Below are 19,375 nucleotides of genomic sequence, written 5' to 3'. Positions count from 1 at the left end.
GTTCCAGAGTTTAGCTGCCAAAGTAGATTAGGAGCATCCGCCTGCACGCACTCTTATCACCCGAGGGACAACTGCCAGATGCTGCCCCATCGACCGAAGTTGGCGGGCAGGAATGTACAGTGCAAGTAGGTTGCCAGGATGTCTAGCGAAGAGAGCTTTAGAATTTTAAAAGCTAAGCAGAGGCGCTTGAACTCTACACGTTTGGCCACAGGCAGCCAGTGTAGCCGACGAATAGCGCTCGTTGTGGAGCACATTCTAGGCAAGCCAAGAAGAGTTCAGGCAGCAGCGTTTTGAACCCTCTGCAGTCTAAGAAATTCAGCCTTATTAGTCCCCAAATAAAGTGAACTAGCATCGTCCAAATGTGATAGAATGGAAGCCTGCACAACGACCTGCCTAATGGCGGTCAAAAAACCCCAGCAGTGGTTTAAGCCCACGCAATATGCCAAAGCAGGCCCCTGCCACTTTCTTGGTTTAAGTTTGAAAGGTAAGGGCAGAGTCCACCCAGACACCTAAATTTTTTACCACCTGTTTAGGGGCGGATGCACCTCCCAAGATGGCCGGCCACCAGCGTTCACTCCACAGCTCAGGGTCTCTTCCTACCAGCAAGATCTCCTTCTTGTTGGCATTGAGCTCGAGACAGTTGGCAGTCATCCACTCAGCGATCGTTCATGGTCGTCCGTGAGTGCGACTACCAACTGGGTATCGTCTGCATACGATACCTCTGTGAGCCCTTTACTCCTGGCTACCTCTGCCAAAGGTGAGACATAAAGATTGAAAAGTGTAGGGCTCAAATCTGAGCCCTGTGGCATCCCGTGTTAGGAAGTATGAGGCATGGAAGCAAAAGGGGGAACTGTTACCTGGAAGGTCCTCTCTGTAAGAAAAGAGGCGAACCATCCAGGGCAGAATCTACAATGCCCACTTCCTCCAACCGCTGTAGCAGGATCTTATGAGAGACCGTATCAAACGCGGCACTGAGATCTAATAAAATCAGTGCTTGCGTGCAGCCCTTGTCTAGTGCCCTCCTCAGGTGTTCGGAAACAGCTAGGAGAGCCGTCTCAGTGCTATGGCCAGAACGAAAACCATTCTGGTCTAGTATGTTATTATCCTCCAAAAATCTAGCTAGAATGGAGTTAATATAAGCCTCCGAGATCTTGGAAACCCAAGGCAGGAGTGAGATGGGCTGAAAGTTTTCTGGATTTGCTATGTCAAGATTAGGTTTTTCTAACAATGGGATCACACTAGCGTGCTTCCATGTCCTGGGGACAACTGCCGTAGATGGAGACAGATTAATCAACTGGTCCACAGGCGCAAGGCGCACCGGCAATGATTTTACAAATTGCTCAGGCTTAAGAAGATCAGCCGGGGAACCAGATTTGACCTTACTACAGGGCACATACAACTCATCTTGCGGGATCGGCAGGAGCATAGCCAACCTGTGCATCAGAAAAGGTTTAGGCCTAACATCAGGACACGTAGTAGCTTGCGGGAATGTCTTATAGATATTTTCCACCTTCTCAACTAAAAAGGAGGCGAGGATCTCACATTGCTCATTCGACGAGATTACAGGTGCTATTGGAGGTGCTGAAGATTTAAGGTCTTTAAGTATTGAAAAAATACTTTTGGAGGGGTTACTACTGTTCCTAATCTCAGCCGCAAAGTAGGCTGCCCGTTAGGCTTGAACAGCCCTATGATAAATCTTAATAGCTGCCTGATAATGCCCCTTTGAAGTAGAGTTGAAGTAGAGTCGTAATCCCGTCTCCGACTTTTTACAGGCTTTATGTAAAATGATCAACTTGTCATTAAACCAGCGATCGGATTTGGTGGCACGACTTTTAGACCACTTTGCCGGAATAAAATAATCCAGAGAATGGAGAATCTAATCTGATAATGCCCTATCTGCATAATTTGGGTCATCTGGCATAATAAAAGTAGTTGTAGAAATGCGGCCGTGAAATTGATTGATGTTGAGTTTGTGCCAAGGGCGCCTAAGAGAGAGCTTCTGGGACGTCCTCCGGGTGGGTATAACCCTCGAAAGGGTCATAGATATTAAATAGTGATCGGTCCAACACAACTGGGTAGTTTTGTGCACCATGAGGGAGGAAAGGTTAGAGAAAACAGGATCTAACAAGTGTCCTGTCGAGTGGGTGGGACCTTGGACCAGCTGAAGTAGTTGACATGCCTCCAGGTCAGCTAAGAAATTTCCCATTTCTGCGTTATTGGAACTATCAAGATGTAAATCAAAGTCCCCAATAATGGTAAAATTGGCAGCTCTCATTGCCAAAGAATTTATGGTGTCAACAAGCGCATCCCTAAATTCCCTAGATGATCCTGGCGGATGGTATATCAATAGTCCAGACATGGTAAAGCTTGCACTAAATGCAATCCCCAAGTGCGCACACTCACAGCCCGCAAGAGACTGTTTAGCAAAGGTACAAGAGTAACTAGATTTAAAAATGACTGCAATACTTTACTGCTATCATAGCTGACCTCTCTTGGTCCGCTGCGTGCCCGCCACGGCACGGGTTTAAGTGAAGGAAACGCCGGAAATATTTGCCTGGCATGAGTTGCTTTGTCCCTAACTAATGCGGGTTAACGTTGGTGGATCCGATCCTTCCACTTTGTCAGTAGCTCCTGTTTGCCTTAATTCAAAATGCAATGTGTCTTTGCATTTTCAAGGTCGCGAAAGTGTTCAGCCACACTAAACTTGACTTAGACATGGACTAGAGGTGTGTGGTTGGAGAATACTGTGGTAACCCTAGTGCCTTTCCCTATCTAGCACTAAAGTACAGTTTGGAATAGATAATGTGTACGTGGAATAAACCCAGATGCAGAAAACTGGTATGACAAAATCAGGATTCTCCAGCACTTAGTTGGATACACTAGCATTGTCTTGGCATCTTGCTCCTTTCCTTTCAAGTGCGCCCCAAGTGCTGTGTGAATCCAGCAGACCTGGAAGCCAGATTTTGACACTTCAGCAGGATTTGGCACCGTACTGTCAACAAGGATGCCCACCTGCCCCACCTTGCATACTGTGTGGAGTTCAGAGGAGGCATCCTTCCCCATTCAAGTTTGTTTACTTCTGGGAGGCATTTTACAACTTTTTAACTCCTATTTAACCCCTTAAGTGCTGCTGACGGCCAATGGTCGTCAGCAGCGCTACCTCCCCAGTGCTGCGCACGACCATTGAACGTCCATTCAGCACTAGTTCTAATGGACAGCGCAGCACTGGGGAGGAATGTGTAATAGCAGCTATGAGGTTAAGGTTAATCACTGGTTGGGAGAAGTTGAAGACTCAGTGCATATTAGGCTCCGGAAATTCCAGGCAAAGAATGGTAACTTTCTGAAAGTTGCGCTTTATTATTATGTATGAAATATCCAACTTCACCATTGAATTTGATTATTAATCACTATTACATATAGTTTTTGAATTATTTTAGCCGGGTCCTATTCCCGAGATTTAGTATTAGTATTTTAACCTGCACTCAGTTTTTCTACATAGGACAGCTAGGCCTGCTAAAGTGAAAATTGATTTGAGCTGTAGGGCATAGTAATATTAATTTTCTTGATGTCCCACTTTTAAAACCATGTACTCTACCTTGTGGGCTACGATACGTACATAGTGGCAACCTATTAATATTTGAAATTAGGGTTTTCATCTGTAAAAAAAAGTTGATTTTGACAGGTCAAGCTGCATGTTTAAAGCTGCAGCGGTCAGGCTAGAAGGGTAGGCTTGAAGTCATGATTTCAGTGCCTCTGCAGTGGATAGCACAATAGGTGCTGCAATCCACTAGTGGCATTTAACTTCCAGGCCTTGGGTACACCTTGTACCATATACTAGGCACGTGTAGGTAGGTTAAATATGCCTATTAGGAATATGCCAATTGCATAAGTTACTTACCTTCGGTAACAGTATATCTGTAAGAAACAGTAGTTAGTATTAGATTCCTTACCTTAGAATATCCCCAGGCGTCAGACTGGATACGGAAATTTTTGCGTAGCAGTACCCTTGCGCGTCGGTAGGCGTAGTCTGCGGCTCCGCGTCCGTCGTGGGCGCCGTGATGACGTCGTCGGAGTACTTAGACGCCGCCTCCGAGCGCTGACGTCAGTTCTTAGATACAGCTTTTCCGCTCCAGAAACGCAGAGCCATGTTAAAAACCAACACTGGTGCCATTGAAACTAGGGCCCTGAAAGGGGAAGACCTTAACCCTAGATATCTGTTCGCAGAACGGGGAGGATGGGTGGGGCGGTAAGGAATCTAATACTAACAACTGTTTCTTACAGATATATCGTTACCGAAGGTAAGTAACTTGTGCATCTGAAAGAAACAGGTTAGTATTAGATTCCTTACCTTAGAATAGATATCCCAGCAATACCAACCCCGGTGGTGAGTCTGCTAACCAATAATCACACCAGAAAGTCCTGGAGGACGGAACGGCCAAAGAAGCCATCCCTCCGGACTTGGCTGTCCAGACAGTAGGATCTTGCAAATGTGTGCAGCGATGCCCACGTAGCTGCCTGACAGATGTCCTGCAAGTGGACTCCCCGGCCCAGGGCAGTGGTAGCCGCCGTTGCCCGAGTGGAATGGGCCCTCAGCCCAACAGGAGGTTCCTTCTTCGCCAAGGAGTAACAAGCCTTGATACACAAAACGACCTACCGAGAGATGGTCCGCTTGTGCACCGCCCGTCCCGTCTTAGCGCCCAGGTAACCAACAAAGAGTTGGTCATCCACCCTGAACTGTTGTGTGCGATCTAAATAAAAGGAAAGTGCACGTTTTGGGGACGGTGGAGCCGCTCTTCCTCCTTTGAGGGATGCGGAGGCGGAAAGAAGGTGGGCAAGGTGATAGACTGCCCGATGTGAAAGGCCGTGACAACCTTGGGCAGGAAAGAGGGTCTAGTCCGCAACACAACCTTGTCCGGATGGACAGAAAGGAAAGGAGGTTTGGATGAAAGAGCCTGGAGCTCACTCACTCTCCTGCAGAGGTGATGGCAACCAGGAAAGCAGTTTTCAGAGTAAGAAGGCGGAGAGGACAGTTGTGAAGTGGCTCAAAGGGAGCGCACATCAGATAGGTAAGAACCAGATTCAAGTCCCACTGAGGCATCAGAAACGGAACCGGGGGAAACGTGTGTGTGATGCCTTTCAGAAAACGAGTTACAGTAGGGGACTTGAAAAAAGATGGTTGATCATGCAGCCTTAAATAAGCTGAAAGGGCAGAAAGGTAGCCCTTGATAGTGCCCAGAGCAGAGCCCTGCTGGGCAAGAGAAAGAAGGAAGAGAAGAACTTCAGAAAGGGGATCCACAGCCTTTGCTGTGCACCATGCCACAAATCTGTTCCACCTGCAGGCGTATAAGACTTTGTGGAGGGACGCCTGGCTGCCAGAATGACATTTTAGACTTCAGGAGGCAAGTCAAATGGCCTCAACTGTCGACGCTCAATCTCCAAGCATGGAGGTGGAGACTGGACAGGCTCGGGTGGAGGACCGTCCCCTGCTGCTGCGACAGAAGGTCCTCCTGAAGAGGCAGACGAACCAGGGGATCGACTGACATACTGATTAGCTCGGGATACCAGTACCTTCGTGCCCAGTCCGGAGCCACAAGGATAACCTGGGCCCGGTCGCGCCTGATCTTTTTCAGCAATCTGGGCAGAAGTGGTATAGGCGGAAAGGCGTACAACAGACCGCAACTCCACTCGCGACGAAAAGCGTCTCCGAGCGAGTGCCGCCTTGGAAATTCCAACATGCAGAACTGATGACATTGCGCGTTCTCTTCGGTGGCGAATAGATCTAACCAAGGCTCTCCCCACTGCAGAAAGAGACCTTGCGCCACGTCCGAGTTCAGACGCCATTCGTGATCCATCATGCACCGGCGGCTGAATTTGTCCGCCCTGGAATTTAGAGAACCTGCCAGGTGTTGAACCACCAGGGTCACCCCCTAATGTTCCAGCCACTGCCAGAGGCGCAGAGCCTCCTGGCAGAGGGTCCACGACCCCACCCCGCCCTGTTTGTTGCTTTACCACATGGCGGTGGTGTTGTCCATGAACACCTGCACTACACTCCCCCGGACAGAGGGGAGAAATGCCTTCAGTGCTAGACTAATCGCCCGCAGCTCCAAAAGGTTGATATGGAGCCCGGACTCCGCCGGAGACCAGAGGCCTCTGATCTCCGCCTCTCCCATGTGGCCGCCCCAGCCCTGGAGGGACGCGTCCGTCACAACTACGTGCTCCAGTTTGGGAAGGGAGAGGGATCTGCTGCTGACCCAATCGCGGTCCGTGAGCCACCACTGCAGCTGTCTCGCAGTGCCCTCCGAGATCAGGACCTGATCGGACAGGTTGCCCTTGTGCTGGGCCCATTGAAACTTCAGGTCCCACTGCAGAGCCCGCATCCGCCATCGGGCGTGATGCACCAGAAGGATGCAGGAGGCCATCCGCCCCAAAAGCCGCAGCGTCAACCTGACCGAGATTCGGGATAAAGGCTGAAAGATCAGAATCAGAGCCTGAATATCCTGAACCCGCTGTTCGGGAGGATAAACTCGAAACTGCGCCGAGTCGAGAACCGCTCCGATGAAGAGGAGCTTCTGTGAGGGGCACAGGTGTGACTTCGGCACATTGATGGAGAACCCCAGCTGGTGCAGGAGGTCTACCGTCTTCTGGAGGTGGCTGACGACTGTCTGGGGCGAACCCGCCTTCAACAACCAGTCGTCGAGGTAGGGGAAGACTGACATCCCTAACCTGCGCAGATGGGCTGTGACCACCGCCATCACCTTCGTGAACACCTGTGGGGCGCTGGTAAGGCGGAAGGGGAGCGCGGTAAACTGAAAGTGCTTGTGGCCTACCATGAACCGCAGGTAGCGCCGGTGGGCCGGCAGGACGGGTATGTGGAAATAAGCATCCTGCAAGTCCAACGTTACCATCCAGTCTCCTGGGTCCAGGGCAGCTAAGACCTGAGCCAGTGTCAGCATTTTGAACTTCCCTTTCTGGAGGAAGCCGTTGACGTTCCGTAGATCCAAGATAGGGCGTAGGCCCCCTTTGCCCTTCTTGGGTTCCAGAAAGTAGTGGGAGTAGCAACCACACCCTACTTCTGGTCCAGGAACGCGCTCAATGGCTACCTTGGCCAAGAGGGCCGTAACTTCCTCCTGCAGAAGTCGCAAGTCATCCCCCGACACGCGGTGGTATTGCTGTGGCATGGCTGGCGGGGTTGCCTCGAAGGGGAGGGAGTAGCCCCTTCAGACGATTTGCAGCACCCACTTGTCCGATGTGACAGTGCGCCAGTGGAGGAGGTGATGGCGAACCTTGCCCCCCACTGGCGTCACATGGGCCTGACAGCACGGACTAGGAGGGTTTTGAGGCGGATGCTGCAGGGGTAGGTGTGGACTGACCTCGTCGTTGTCCCCGACCGCCGCCACGGCGGTTTCCACGGCCGCCACCGCGGTGTTAATTAGTCTGCGGCGCGTGGCTGACAGCACGTGTGGGTCGCCCCTTTCTTGGCCACGAAAGGAGCGAAAGGCACCCGTTAGCTGGCGCGGGGCCGAGAGGCCCAAGGACTTGGCCGTAGCCTTGGAGTCCTTAAAGCGCTAAAGCGCATGGTCTGCCTTGTCGCCAAAAAGGCGACTGCCATCAAACGGCATGTCCATGAGTGTGTTCTGGACATCGGCCAAAAAGTTGGCGGACCTCAACAAGGCGTGGCGACGAATCGCCACGGTCGTTGCCATCGCCCTGCCCAGTGAGTTGGTGGTATCCAGCCCACACCGGATGGAATAACGTGCTGCATCTCGACCCTCCGCAAGGGTTTGGGCGAGTTTAGCCTTGACCTCCGCCGGGCATTCTGGCAGCACGTTCGCGACCTCGTCCCACAGAGAGTGGGTGTAGCGGCCCAAGAGGCACGCGGTGTTGGAAGACCGCAGTCCCAGACTCCGGGAGGAGAATACCTTCTTGCCATATTGCACGTACCTCTTGGATTCCCGATCGGGCGGAGCCGACGGGAATGCGGTCTGGGAGTTGGAGGCCTGGATGACCAGGCTCTCAGGGGTGGGATGGGTGGACAGGAAACAAGGGTCGCCCGGGGCCGGGCGGCGGCATCTGGCCACGTTCCTATCTACAGGCGGACCTGTAGCGGGCCTCGACCAAGTGCTCAAAAGAACGTCAAGCAAGGACTCATTAAACTGCAGCAGAGGCTCAGCCGAGCTTGACTGCGGTTTAAGGACCTCAGTGAGGAGGTTAGTCCTCACGGCCGCGACGGGGAGCTCAAGGTCCTGGCCGCCCGCGTCAACACCACACTGTAGGTTGTCCCCTCCTCTGTAGCCTCGGTAGGGGGTGAGACAAAACCAGTGTCTGGCGAAGTGTCCAGACCACTGGCATCCCCAAGTCCACCTGTCCAGTCCGGGTGGGACTGACACTCACGTGTCAGAGGGTCCTCAGACCCCTCCCAATGCTCCTCATCACCCATTTACTGAAAATCAGGGTTGTCAAAGGATGTGGCTGGTTCATTGAAGTAACTCTCCAAGTGGAGTCGAAAGCGGCGATCAGCGGCGCAGTATCGACGCCGGAACCGGATCGAGGGAGGTATCTGGGACTGCGTCGCCCGAAGGCGGCGCCGGAGGTGAGACCCTAGGACCTGGTGCCGGTGAGGTCGTTAGGTCAACTGACGAGGACCCGGATCCGGGCGCGGATTAAGCAGGGCCCTGCGGCGCCGGGCCCGAAGGCGTCGGCGGCGTCAGGGCCGAAGCACCCGACCCGCTAGGGCCCCCAGACGGGTCCGCTGGGCCTGAAGGCGCTGAGGAGCCCGTCGGAGGAGAGAGGGACCTCATGGCCATGAGGAAGCGCTCGATCTCCTCCGGCTTTGCTTACTTGCCCAGGGACCGGAAGGTATGGGGCAGGCTGTGACGCCCGCGACTCAGACAGAGCCGTGTGGGCGGTGTCACCTGAACCCCCGGCGTGGAGTCGGAAGAGCGATGACGTCTTCGACTTCTTGTGCATACCTGACGACTTCGAGGCTGAAGTGTGATGGTGACTCCCGGAGCTATGATGGTTCCGACCCCGCGACCGGTCCCTCGTCCTCCGTCCGGACCGGGACCTCTCGCGGGGCCAACTGCCGGAGTTCGAGCCGCTTGCGGGACCGCTCCCGCCTAGCTTTCGAAGTCAGGGCTCGGCAGTCGGGGCAGGCCTTGTCGTCGTGGTAGACGCCGAGACAGTGAAGGCACTGGCGGTGAGGGTCGGTTACCGACATCAGTCGGTCGCAGTCCTCACAGGGCTTAAAACCTGGCATCCCTACCGGCACCGTTCGGAGTCGAAGACTCGAAAAATGATCAAAAATTATCGTAAAAAGTTTAGTCAAAAAGTGACTAAGGTACCACTTTTTCAGGATCTGCGCTGCTGGCGCGGAAAAACGAAGAACTGACGTCAGTGCCGGAGGCGGTGTCTAGGTACTCCGATGACGTCATCATGGCGCCCACGACGCCAACTACGGACGCTGAGCCGCAGACGACGCCTACCGACGCGAAAGGGTACTGCTACGCAAAAATGTCCGGATCCAGTCTGAAGCTTGGGGATATTCTAAGGTAAAGAATCTAATACTAACCTGTTTCTTTCAGATCATCCAGGTTTAAAGTGGAGCACAGGTGCTATACTACTGGTTAGCAGGGGTAAAGTGTACAGTGTTCTAAAGCCAGCAAAAATATAGGGTCCAACGATCTGGGGTGATGAGACAGAAAAGCCAGATTTCATATAGAGAATTTTTGAACTAGTTACTGTTTTTGTTCCCCTGAAGTAGGGGTGAAATTACATTGATTCAAAGCTCACTGAAAGCTTCTATACCATTGTCTACCTCCTGTAATATTTTCTCAGTTGTGGAAGTACTGCACACCTTAGTTAAATGGATGTTGAAAAGTCATGTCTGCAATATCATGACCCTTTGAGGTTTTGGAAGTTAGTTTTCACCCTTTCAGGGTAATTTTCTATTGTTCCAGATTTTGTACATTTTCTGATCAGTCATTTTATTTTTATTTCTAGTGTGATCAATTGTGATAAAGCGTAGACCTCCAAGTATATTGCCATTCTTTTATTCCCTTGCAACTGGACCTGTATCCAAGAAACCTTTTTTAATGTTGTACCTAGTATAACTGTGTGGTGTATTTGACCTCTCCTCAAGGTGCTGTTTCTAGTATAACTGTCTTTACCAATTTTTATTTATTAACTATTTGTTTCTTTCATCAGTGCCTGGTGGATGGGAAACACATTACAGTTGCTGTTCAGGTGCTGTGGGCACACCAGGATGCCAAGTAGCCAAAGTAAGCAATCCAGGATACACATTTCTTTTCAGACCTATTCCTATATCTTTCAAAAGTGCTGGGACATTTCAAAACATGCTGTTTTGGGTTCTGCTTCCTCCGAGATGTCTGGACATGTGTGCTTTGTGTGGTGGGTCACGGATGTTATTAAGAACAAGCATTGGAAATGCAATAGGGCTCGCATTAGGAAAGTTTGAGCTATTGGTCTTATAAATGATTTTTTTTTTATTTGTGTTTTTTTTTTAAATAGCTTAATTAATAGCTTTGTCATTTACAATGCCAATAGTTATAACTTTCGCAAATGTGACACCTATAGCATTTGTAATGCAACATGTTTTGTATTTACGTGACTTAGATGTATTGATATTAAAAATAACAATGGCTTTTAATTTTTAAAAATAATTAATACTTAAATAATTTATTTAATTTGTAATGGCAATAGCTTAAACTTTTGTAAATAACTTTTGTGAAGATTATGTTCAGTGTTTTTTATTGTGACGAAAATTCAAGAACAGAAGTGAAATATTAACATCTTTTTGTGATTTGTAATAAAGCGTGAAAGCTTGAAAACAGCTTGAAACATTGAAAGAACATATTTGAACCAGTGATGTTGTGGTTGCGCTGAGTGATGCTGTGGTTGCGCTGTGTGATGCTGTGGTTGCGCTGAGTGATGCTGTGGTTGCGCTGAGTGGTGTGTGCATCGGTGGAGCTTAGCGGGTGCATCAGTGGAGCTGTTTGGGGGGGTGCATTGGTGGAGCTTAGTTGGAGCATTGGCGGAGCTGTGTGGTGGGTGCATCGGTGGAGCTGTGGTGGGTGCCTCGGCGGAGCTGTGTGGTGGGTGCATCCGCGGAGCTGTGTGGTGGGCGCCTCGGTGGAGCTGTGTGGTGGGTGCCTCGGTGGAGCTGTGTGGTGGGTGCCTCGGTGGAGCTGTGTGGTGGGTGCATCGGTGGAACTGTGTGGTGGGTGCATTGGTGGAGCTGTGTAGGTAGAGCTGTGTGGTGGGTGCCTTGGTGGAGCTGTATGGTGGGTGCCTTGGTGGAGCTGTGTGGTGGGTGCATCGGTGGAGCTGTGTGGTGGGTGCCTCTGTGGAGCTGTGTGGTGGGTGCATTGGTGGAGCTGTGTCAGTGGAGCTGTGTGGTGGGTGCCTCGGTGGAGCTGTGTGGTGGGTGCCTCGGTGGAGCTGTGTGGTGGGTGCCTCGGTGGAGCTGTGTGGTGGGTGCCTCGGTGGAGCTGTGTGGTGGGTGCATCGGTGGAGCTGTGTGGTGGGTGCATCGGTGGAGCTGTGTGGTGGGTGCCTCGGTGGAGCTGTGTGGTGGGTGCCTCGGTGGAGCTGTGTGGTGGGTGCCTCGGTGGAGCTGTGTGGTGGGTGCATCGGTGGAGCTGTGTGGTGGGTGCATCGGTGGAGCTGTGTGGTGGGTGCATCGGTGGAGCTGTGTGGTGGGTGCATCGGTGGAGCTGTGTGGTGGGTGGCTCTGTGGAGCTGTGTGGTGGGTGCCTCGGTGGAGCTGTGTGGTGGGTGCATAGGTGGAGCTGTGTGGTGGGTGCATAGGTGGAGCTGTGTGGTGTGTGCCTCGGTGGAGCTGTGTGGTGTGTGCCTCGGTGGAGCTGTGTGGTGGGTGCCTCGGTGGAGCTGTGTCTTGGGTGCATCAGTGGAGCTGTGTGGTGGGGTAATCTGTGGAGCTCTGTGGTGGGTGCATCGGTGGAGCTGTGTCGGTGGAGCTGTGTGGTGGTTGCATCAGTGGAGCTGTGGTGGGTGCATCGGTGGAGCTGTGTCGGTGGAGCTGTGTGGTGGGTGCATCGGTGGAGGTGGGTGCATCAGTGGAGCTGTGTGGTGGGTGCATCAGTGGAGCTGTGTGGTGGGTGCATCTGTGGAGCTGTGTGGTGGGTGCATCTGTGGAGCTGTGTGGTGGGTGCATCTGTGGAGCTGTGTGGTGGGTGCATCGGTGGAGCTGGGTGGTGGGTGCATCGGTGGAGCTGGGTGGTGGGTGCATCTGTGGAGCTGTGTGGTGGGTGCATCTGTGGAGCTGTGTGGTGGGTGCATCTGTGGAGCTGTGTGGTGGGTGCATCTGTGGAGCTGGGTGGTGGGTGCATCTGTGGAGCTGGGTGGTGGGTGCATCTGTGGAACTGTGAGGTGAGTGCATCGGTGGAACTGTGTGGTGGGTGCATCGGTGGAACTGTGTGGTGGGTGCATCGGTGGAGCTGTGTGGTGGGTGCATCGGTGGAGCTGTGTGGTGGGTGCATCGGTGGAGCTGTGTAGGTGGAGCTGTCTGGTGGGTGGCACTTTTTATAAATCATTAGTAAAAGAGATCAATGAAATTCAACTAAAACCCATATATAGCAGAAGAGGAGAAAGCTCTAGTAACGGGATTCAGGATGAATGTATATCTTTGAAGCAAATCGCCAGCATCTGAAAGGTGTAAAATAGCAATCAGCATAAAACGAAAATGCCAGCAAAAGACTTTATAAAATTCTGTGTGGCCCTGATAAAATAATTAGAGCGTTAATAGCAATCAGCATAAAACGAAAATGCCAGCAAAAGACTTTATAAAATTCTGTGTGGCCCTGATAAAATAATTAGAGCGTTAATAGCAATCAGCATAAAACGAAAATGCCAGCAAAAGACTTTATAAAATTCTGTGTGGCCCTGATAAAATAATTAGAGCGTTTATTATATCATGACCAACAATGGTTATTGTTTCAAGAGCAGCATGCGAGATGGTTAGGCTGCAATATAAACAAGCCCTCAGCATTACTGTGGTGCGAAGGGGGGCTGGGAGAGGCAAGAAGGGAAGAATAGGGGCCGGGAGCAGCAGCCTTTGATGTGCTGACCGGCCGGCCGTGCATGACTAATTAGGGGAGGAGAAATGCCGGCTGAGGGAAGCTTGAGATGCCCGAGGAGGCTGGTGGCTTTGATGTGCACGCGCTCTCGGGCACTCAAAGAAATCGCCGAGTTGGTTTAATTCTGTTTAAGCTGCAATATAGCTCACCAGCTATGCGCAAGCGCACAGCAGGCGAGCCCTAAAAAATGCCACCATTACTTTCACAGTCTCAGGCTAGTTGTGGAACTAGAAAAGATTGTGACCGCTGTTAAATAGTGCTTTGTAAGCCTAATACCATGCACTCAGGTGTACTACCTATGTGGGCACTTTCGCATCCACTCTCAAACTCAGCAGCTTTCTACGCTCTGCCCTTGGTTTTCTTGTTCTCAACATTTTTTGCAGCTTTCTCACTCTTTTCCTTAAACTTAAGCAGCTTAAGGTGTAGTACCATATTTGATCAGCCATGAGTTTTGTGCCACTAACCATTTTCAGTAGCTGATGCATAACAGCTGTTTCTACTATTGGGGGTGCAGTCATCCAGTCCATCATGCACTTTGTATGCCAAAATTTGTATCCGGTCCCTCAATCTTCTGAGATATAATTGTGTTGTCCTGCAGGAGATGTTGCATTTAATTTTGAGCCAGGGGAGTTGAGGTAGCTACAGGGCTCAAACTTTTTGTGGTCCAGTTTATCTTTCTGATCATGTGTTTGCAGGTGTCCCTGTCCAGTGACTGCTTTTTTATGGGATAGGGAGAGAGGTAGATGTGGATTTACCCAGTAGTGGCACTACACAAGGTATGAGTTACCCAGTGGAGGATTAAGATATCAGGCACTACTACCTTTTCTCCCAGTTCCTGACAGACTGGTGTAACCAGATGGAATGAACTGTCAAGGTCTAGGGAAGACGAGTTGAGGACTGGGAGCAAAAAGCTTCTTGGAACCCCACTTGTCCTGTAATCTCATTCCTTCAGATCGCATTCCACTTCTTGTCTGAGCGCTGAGATACCTTGCCATCATATCGAGCCTCCCTGAAGAGGTGTGCTGCAAAGGTAAAGTCTACCTCCCTCCATGGGTGAAAAGTTTGGAGGCCCCCACCTCAGTCTGGTCTGGGGTTTGCACTGGGGATTAGGGCATCACATCACCCATAGGCAAGCCTAGGCCTTGTTTGATGTAGTAAGTTGTTCATTAGTAGCAAATGGCTTCATCACAAGAGAAAAGCATTATCACCCAGGGCTCATCCTGAATCTGTGTTTCCTGTATGACATGAGTGAGAAATGGAAGTGAATGCTGAGGGTTACACTCACTCAGTCCTTCTCTCAATTTATCCTACATAGAAGTCTTGTTGGGAAGTTGCCCTTCCACTTAAGTGGCACTCAACAGTCATAGACCTTTTGCCACCCGTTTCTCATACTGGAGGGGTCCTAGCATGCACTAGAATATCTGATGCTTTAAGACTTCAGTTCCTTGGGGGACAGAAGGTATGTCGGGTCTGTCTCCTCAAGACTCCATTGCTTCAGGATTCTAATAGGCAGTCTGAGATGTCATTCATGGTGGTTAAGTCTTTGACCCATCCGATTATGATCAGTCTGATAAGCGTCCTTGTTTTTGGCTAAGAAGTTCAAGTAAGAAACATGATAGCATGCAGCAGTAGTCTGGCTTTCCAGTATTACTTTTTGTATCTGAGTGTAGATTATTATTCTTATGCCTGGACTGCCGATTTGTCACAACTGGGAGGGAAAATGGTAAAAACCATTCACTGTATCTGGAGCATAAAAAACAGACTGAAATTAGTGTGTTGACTTGTTGGAAATAAAAGGGTGTGGATCAAAATAATACCGAAGTTACAGGAAGAGGGGATGGAAATTGAGGCAATGCCTTTAGAAGTCCTCAAAGAAGAATTAAAAAAATAATCCTTACTAAATAGGAACACATAATTTGTTTTCCTGGAGTATAAACGTAAGGGGTTATCATTAATCAGGAAGAAATGGCACACATAGTCTTAAAAAAAAAGTTATGTGGATGTTAGACTTAATGGCCTTAAAAATTAGCTGATTGTTGTCAATGTATGCATTTTGAATGAGGCCTACGCTTGAATGCAGGAGGCTCCTCATCAATATTAAGGGGGGTTCAGGGTAGGAACTTGTGGCGCAGCATAGACTTTAGGTTTAAATGACGAGCAGAAGCGCATGTAAGAGAATGGCTGAGATCTATCACAAACTGAGACGTGAACCTGTCAAGAGCTATATCGCTGATACCCGCAGTGGTCAGCTGCTCGAACATACTGGAGTGAGAGGAAGTATCCAATGCGACAGAGAGGTCCAATAAAGTCAACGCCACCTCTCCGCCACCATTCAGATATCATAGATAGCAGAAGCCAGATTGAGCATTGCTCTGACAGGAGTGGATTTCAGAGTGATAGAGGTTGAAGATGTTACGATGCTGAACGAAGACAGAGCACTCAGTGTAAACAAGGTTGTCTGTGATTTTTGGCAGACAATTGAAATTGCGAAAAGGGCCTACAAATGGCCTTGATATTAGGATGTGCAGTGTGGATTTTTTTGTAGACTGAGAAACTACTATGGCTCTTTCCAAACACTTGGAACTTGACCCATGGTCAGATAGGATGGCAGGGGGGAGGGATTGCTTGCACTGAGGACAATTATTCACCAATCTGCACAGCTCAGTGGGATCTAAAAAGTGAGTGATTTGAACTTTGACAGAATTAACTTTTCATTGACTATTGTTGGAAGAGAGGAGTAGCATGTGCCCCAAACTCAGGACAAGAAAGGCAGCAGGTAGGCATTTTGATAGATACACTGTAGAATCTTTTTGAATCGTACACAAAAAAATCAGATGGGTCAAAACAGTGCTGTTCCGAGTGAGTCAGAAGATTAGTTAACAGTAGGAGTAGCTATTACGTATACATGGGAAAGACTTCTTTGATGGGCTTATTAGACATCCTGATCCTTATTTGATGGTATGCTCTCGTTTTCTGATTGCATTTTATAGATTTTTAACTCTGCAAGATGCACTGATTTACTTTAAGCTGAGTAGTAAGCGCTCCGTTTTCACTGAAGCCAAAATCCAATTGTGTATGCTTTATTTCCTGTATTGCCAAATTCTCAGTTAAACACAATTTCAGTTTTGCTTGGCCTCTAGGTTTTACATGGTACGAATTTGGGTGCCTGCTTTTGTAAGTATTTATAAGTAACCACTCAACTTTGAATCTATAGTATTCCATCATAGCCTGGAGTTTGTTCATCTTTTGACCTCTTTGATCCGGGGCTTGAATTGTTAGGTTTCTAAAGATATGAATAGATTGCTGAGAATATCAGCTGGCTGTGTGGAATGGCCAAAATGAACGTTACTTACCTTCGGTAACTTTTTCTGGTAGATACAGTATCTGCCTGTGGATTACTCACCTTGTGAATATCCCCTTGCGTCAGCAGCATTCGGAAATTCTTTTTTTAGCTTTGCGCCGATGTGGACGACGTCATAGCACCACGGCATCGCGCGCGACCCCGCTGACTTCGTTGACACTATAATAGGCCTACGTCGACGTGATGACATCAGTTCCGCCCTTTTTTTCGTGCCTTCGAGGCACACGGACGGACCGATAACAGTAGATATATACACTGTATACACCGTACACAAATGTCAAAATAACACACACACAGTGTGAAGCAAAAGCAGAAATGCAATTGAAATAAACATTAACCTGAACATATAAATATTTACATTACAATAAACTCAAGTATAGAAGAGTGGACAACGGGGAGGTGGGTGGGTCAGTGAGGAATCCACAGTTCAGATACTGTATCTACCAGAAAAAGCGTTACCGAAGGTAAGTAACTTGTTCTTCTGATAGATACATCTGCCGGTGGATTCCTCACCTTGTGAATAGAGTCCCACAGCAGTCCCCACTCCCAGAGAAGGGTGTCCACTCTCCTATACCAGAAAATCTTGGAGGACAGAGCGCGCAAAGTGGCCGTCCCTCCTCACCTCAGTATCTAAGCAGTAATGCTTCGCAAAAGTGTGGAGGGAGGCCCAAGTTGCCACTCTGCAAATATCCTCAACAGGTACACCTCTAGACAAAGCAGATGTTAAAGACTTTGCTCTAGTAGAATGAGCCCTTATACCCTCTGGAGGTTCCTTACCCGCCAGGGAGTAGCAGATCTTGATTCATAGTATGATCCATCTCGAGAGCGTGCACTTGTGCACCGCCTTCCCCTTCTTGCAGCCAGCAAACCCAACAAACAGCTGGTCATCCAACCTGAACTCTCTTGTTCTGGCCAAGAAAAAGCTCACCGCCCTCTTAAGGTCCAAGCAGTGAAGTCTCTCCTCCTCCTTGGAAGGGTGAGGGGGAGGATAGAAGGTAGGGAGGGTAACGGACTGCCCCAGATGGAAAGGAGTTACCACCTTCGGCCGAAAAGCAGCCCTGGTCCTGAAAACCATTCGTTCAGCATGAATGGACAAAAATAGGGGCTTCAAACTAAGAGCTTGAAGCTCACTTACCCTCCTTGCCGAGGTAATTGCTACCAGAAAAATAGTCTTAAAAGACAAAAGTCTCAAGGGACACTTCTGTAAAGGTTCGAAAGGCGAACCCATCAAGAATGTAAGTACAAGGTTCAAGTCTCACTGAGACACAATAAAAGGTGTAGGAGGAAATTTATTGGTAAGGCCCTTAATGAATCGTAATACAATAGGAGATTTAAACAAAGAGGGCTGGTCCGGCAGACAAAAGAAAGCTGATAAGGCCGATAGATAACCTTTGATAGTTGCCACCGCAAAACCCTGCTGGGCCAAGGAAAGTGCAAATTGAAGTATATTGGACAAACGAGCCCTTAAAGGGTCTACGCACTTCTCCCCACACCAAGCAACAAATTTAGCCCATCTATAAGAATAAATGGACTTAGTGGAGTCACGTCTGGCCGATAATATGACATCCACCACATCGTGTGGGAGAGAAAAGGAATTCAGGTTGCCCCGCTCAATCTCCAGGCATGAAGGTGTAAGGTCTGGAGGTGGGGGTGTAAAACCTGCCCCTTCATCTGGGAGAGGAGATCTGCCCTGTGAGGGAGACGGAGCGGAGGGCACGAGGAGAGGTAGAGAAGATCTGCGAACCACACCCTCCTTGGCCAATCCGGGGCGATCAATATAACTTGGGCCCGGTCTTGGCGAATCTTCCTCAGAACCCGAGGAATCAAGGGTATGGGAGGAAATGCGTAAAAGAGTTGCGAGTCCCAACTCAACTGAAAGGCGTGCTCCTTGCATTGGAAACTGGAGACTGCAGAATAACGAGAATAACGGGCAGTGAGCATTCTCGTGAGTGGCAAACAGGTCCACCTGAGGAGTCCCCCACATCTGAAAGACCATAACGAACTACCTCCGGATGGAGCCTCCACTCGTGGTCGACAGAGAACTGCCGACAGACTGTCTGCACGTACGTTCAGAACCCCGGCCAGATGATTTGCCATCAGACAAATCTGATGGTCCTGAACCCAGGACCAGAGACTCAGAGCCTCCCTGCTGAGACACTGCGACCCCACACCTCCCTGCTTGTTGATATACCACATCGCGGTCGTGTTGTCAGTCAGGACTTTAACTGACTGACAGCGAATGGAAGGGAGGAAGGCCTTGAGCGCCAAACATATGGCCCGCAACTCTAGGAGGTTGATGTGAAGCAACTTTCCTCTGGAGACCAAAGGCCCTTGACCTCCAGATCCCCCAGATGAGCACCCCACCCTAGAGTGGATGCATCCGTTATCACCGTGGCCACCGGTGGAGGTAGTTGAAAAGGCTTTCCTTGTGACAGATTACCTTCCACGCTCCACCAAGACAGATCCGCCGCAGTTTCTCTGGAGATCCTGACTGACTCCCTGAGATCTCCGCTATGCTGATACTACTGCCTGCGGAGGCACCACTGGAGTGCCCTCATGTGCCAGCGTGCATGGTTGACCAACAGAATGCAAGAAGCCATCAGACCGTGCAGACGAAGGACCTTCAGGATTGGAACGCACGCTCCATTGTAAAATAATGGAATAATTTCCTGTATGTCGTGAATCCTTTGAGGAGGAGGGAATGCACGACACACAGTTGTGTCCAGTACTGCACCTATGAACAGGTTGCGCTGGGGAGGGCACCAGGTGAGATTTGGGTACATTTATCGAAAAACCCAACCTGTGCAACAACTGAGTTGTCTCTTGCAGATGATGGAGCACTATCTCTGGAGATTCTGCTTTGATCAGCCAATCGTCCAGATACGGGAATACCAGTATC

General features: G+C 49.8%; 1 protein-coding gene across 2 annotated transcripts in view; it reads left to right on the top strand.

Moving 5' to 3' along the window:
• The window catches only part of REXO1 (RNA exonuclease 1 homolog), a 268,509-nt gene that overhangs the window by 122,382 nt on the left and 126,752 nt on the right, over positions 1–19,375 (top strand). For both annotated transcript variants that reach the window (XM_086947165.1, XM_086947166.1), the window contains exon 11: positions 10,204–10,277. In XM_086947165.1, coding sequence (XP_086803291.1) covers positions 10,204–10,277 — 74 coding nt within the window. The remainder of the gene's footprint in view (positions 1–10,203; positions 10,278–19,375) is intronic.

Source organism: Lissotriton vulgaris, chromosome 12, assembly GCF_964263255.1.
Source record: "Lissotriton vulgaris chromosome 12, aLisVul1.2, whole genome shotgun sequence".
Lineage (NCBI taxonomy): Eukaryota > Metazoa > Chordata > Amphibia > Caudata > Salamandridae > Lissotriton > Lissotriton vulgaris.
The sequence above is the reverse complement of the archived record's forward strand: the minus strand, read 5'-3'. Positions and strand labels throughout refer to the sequence as shown.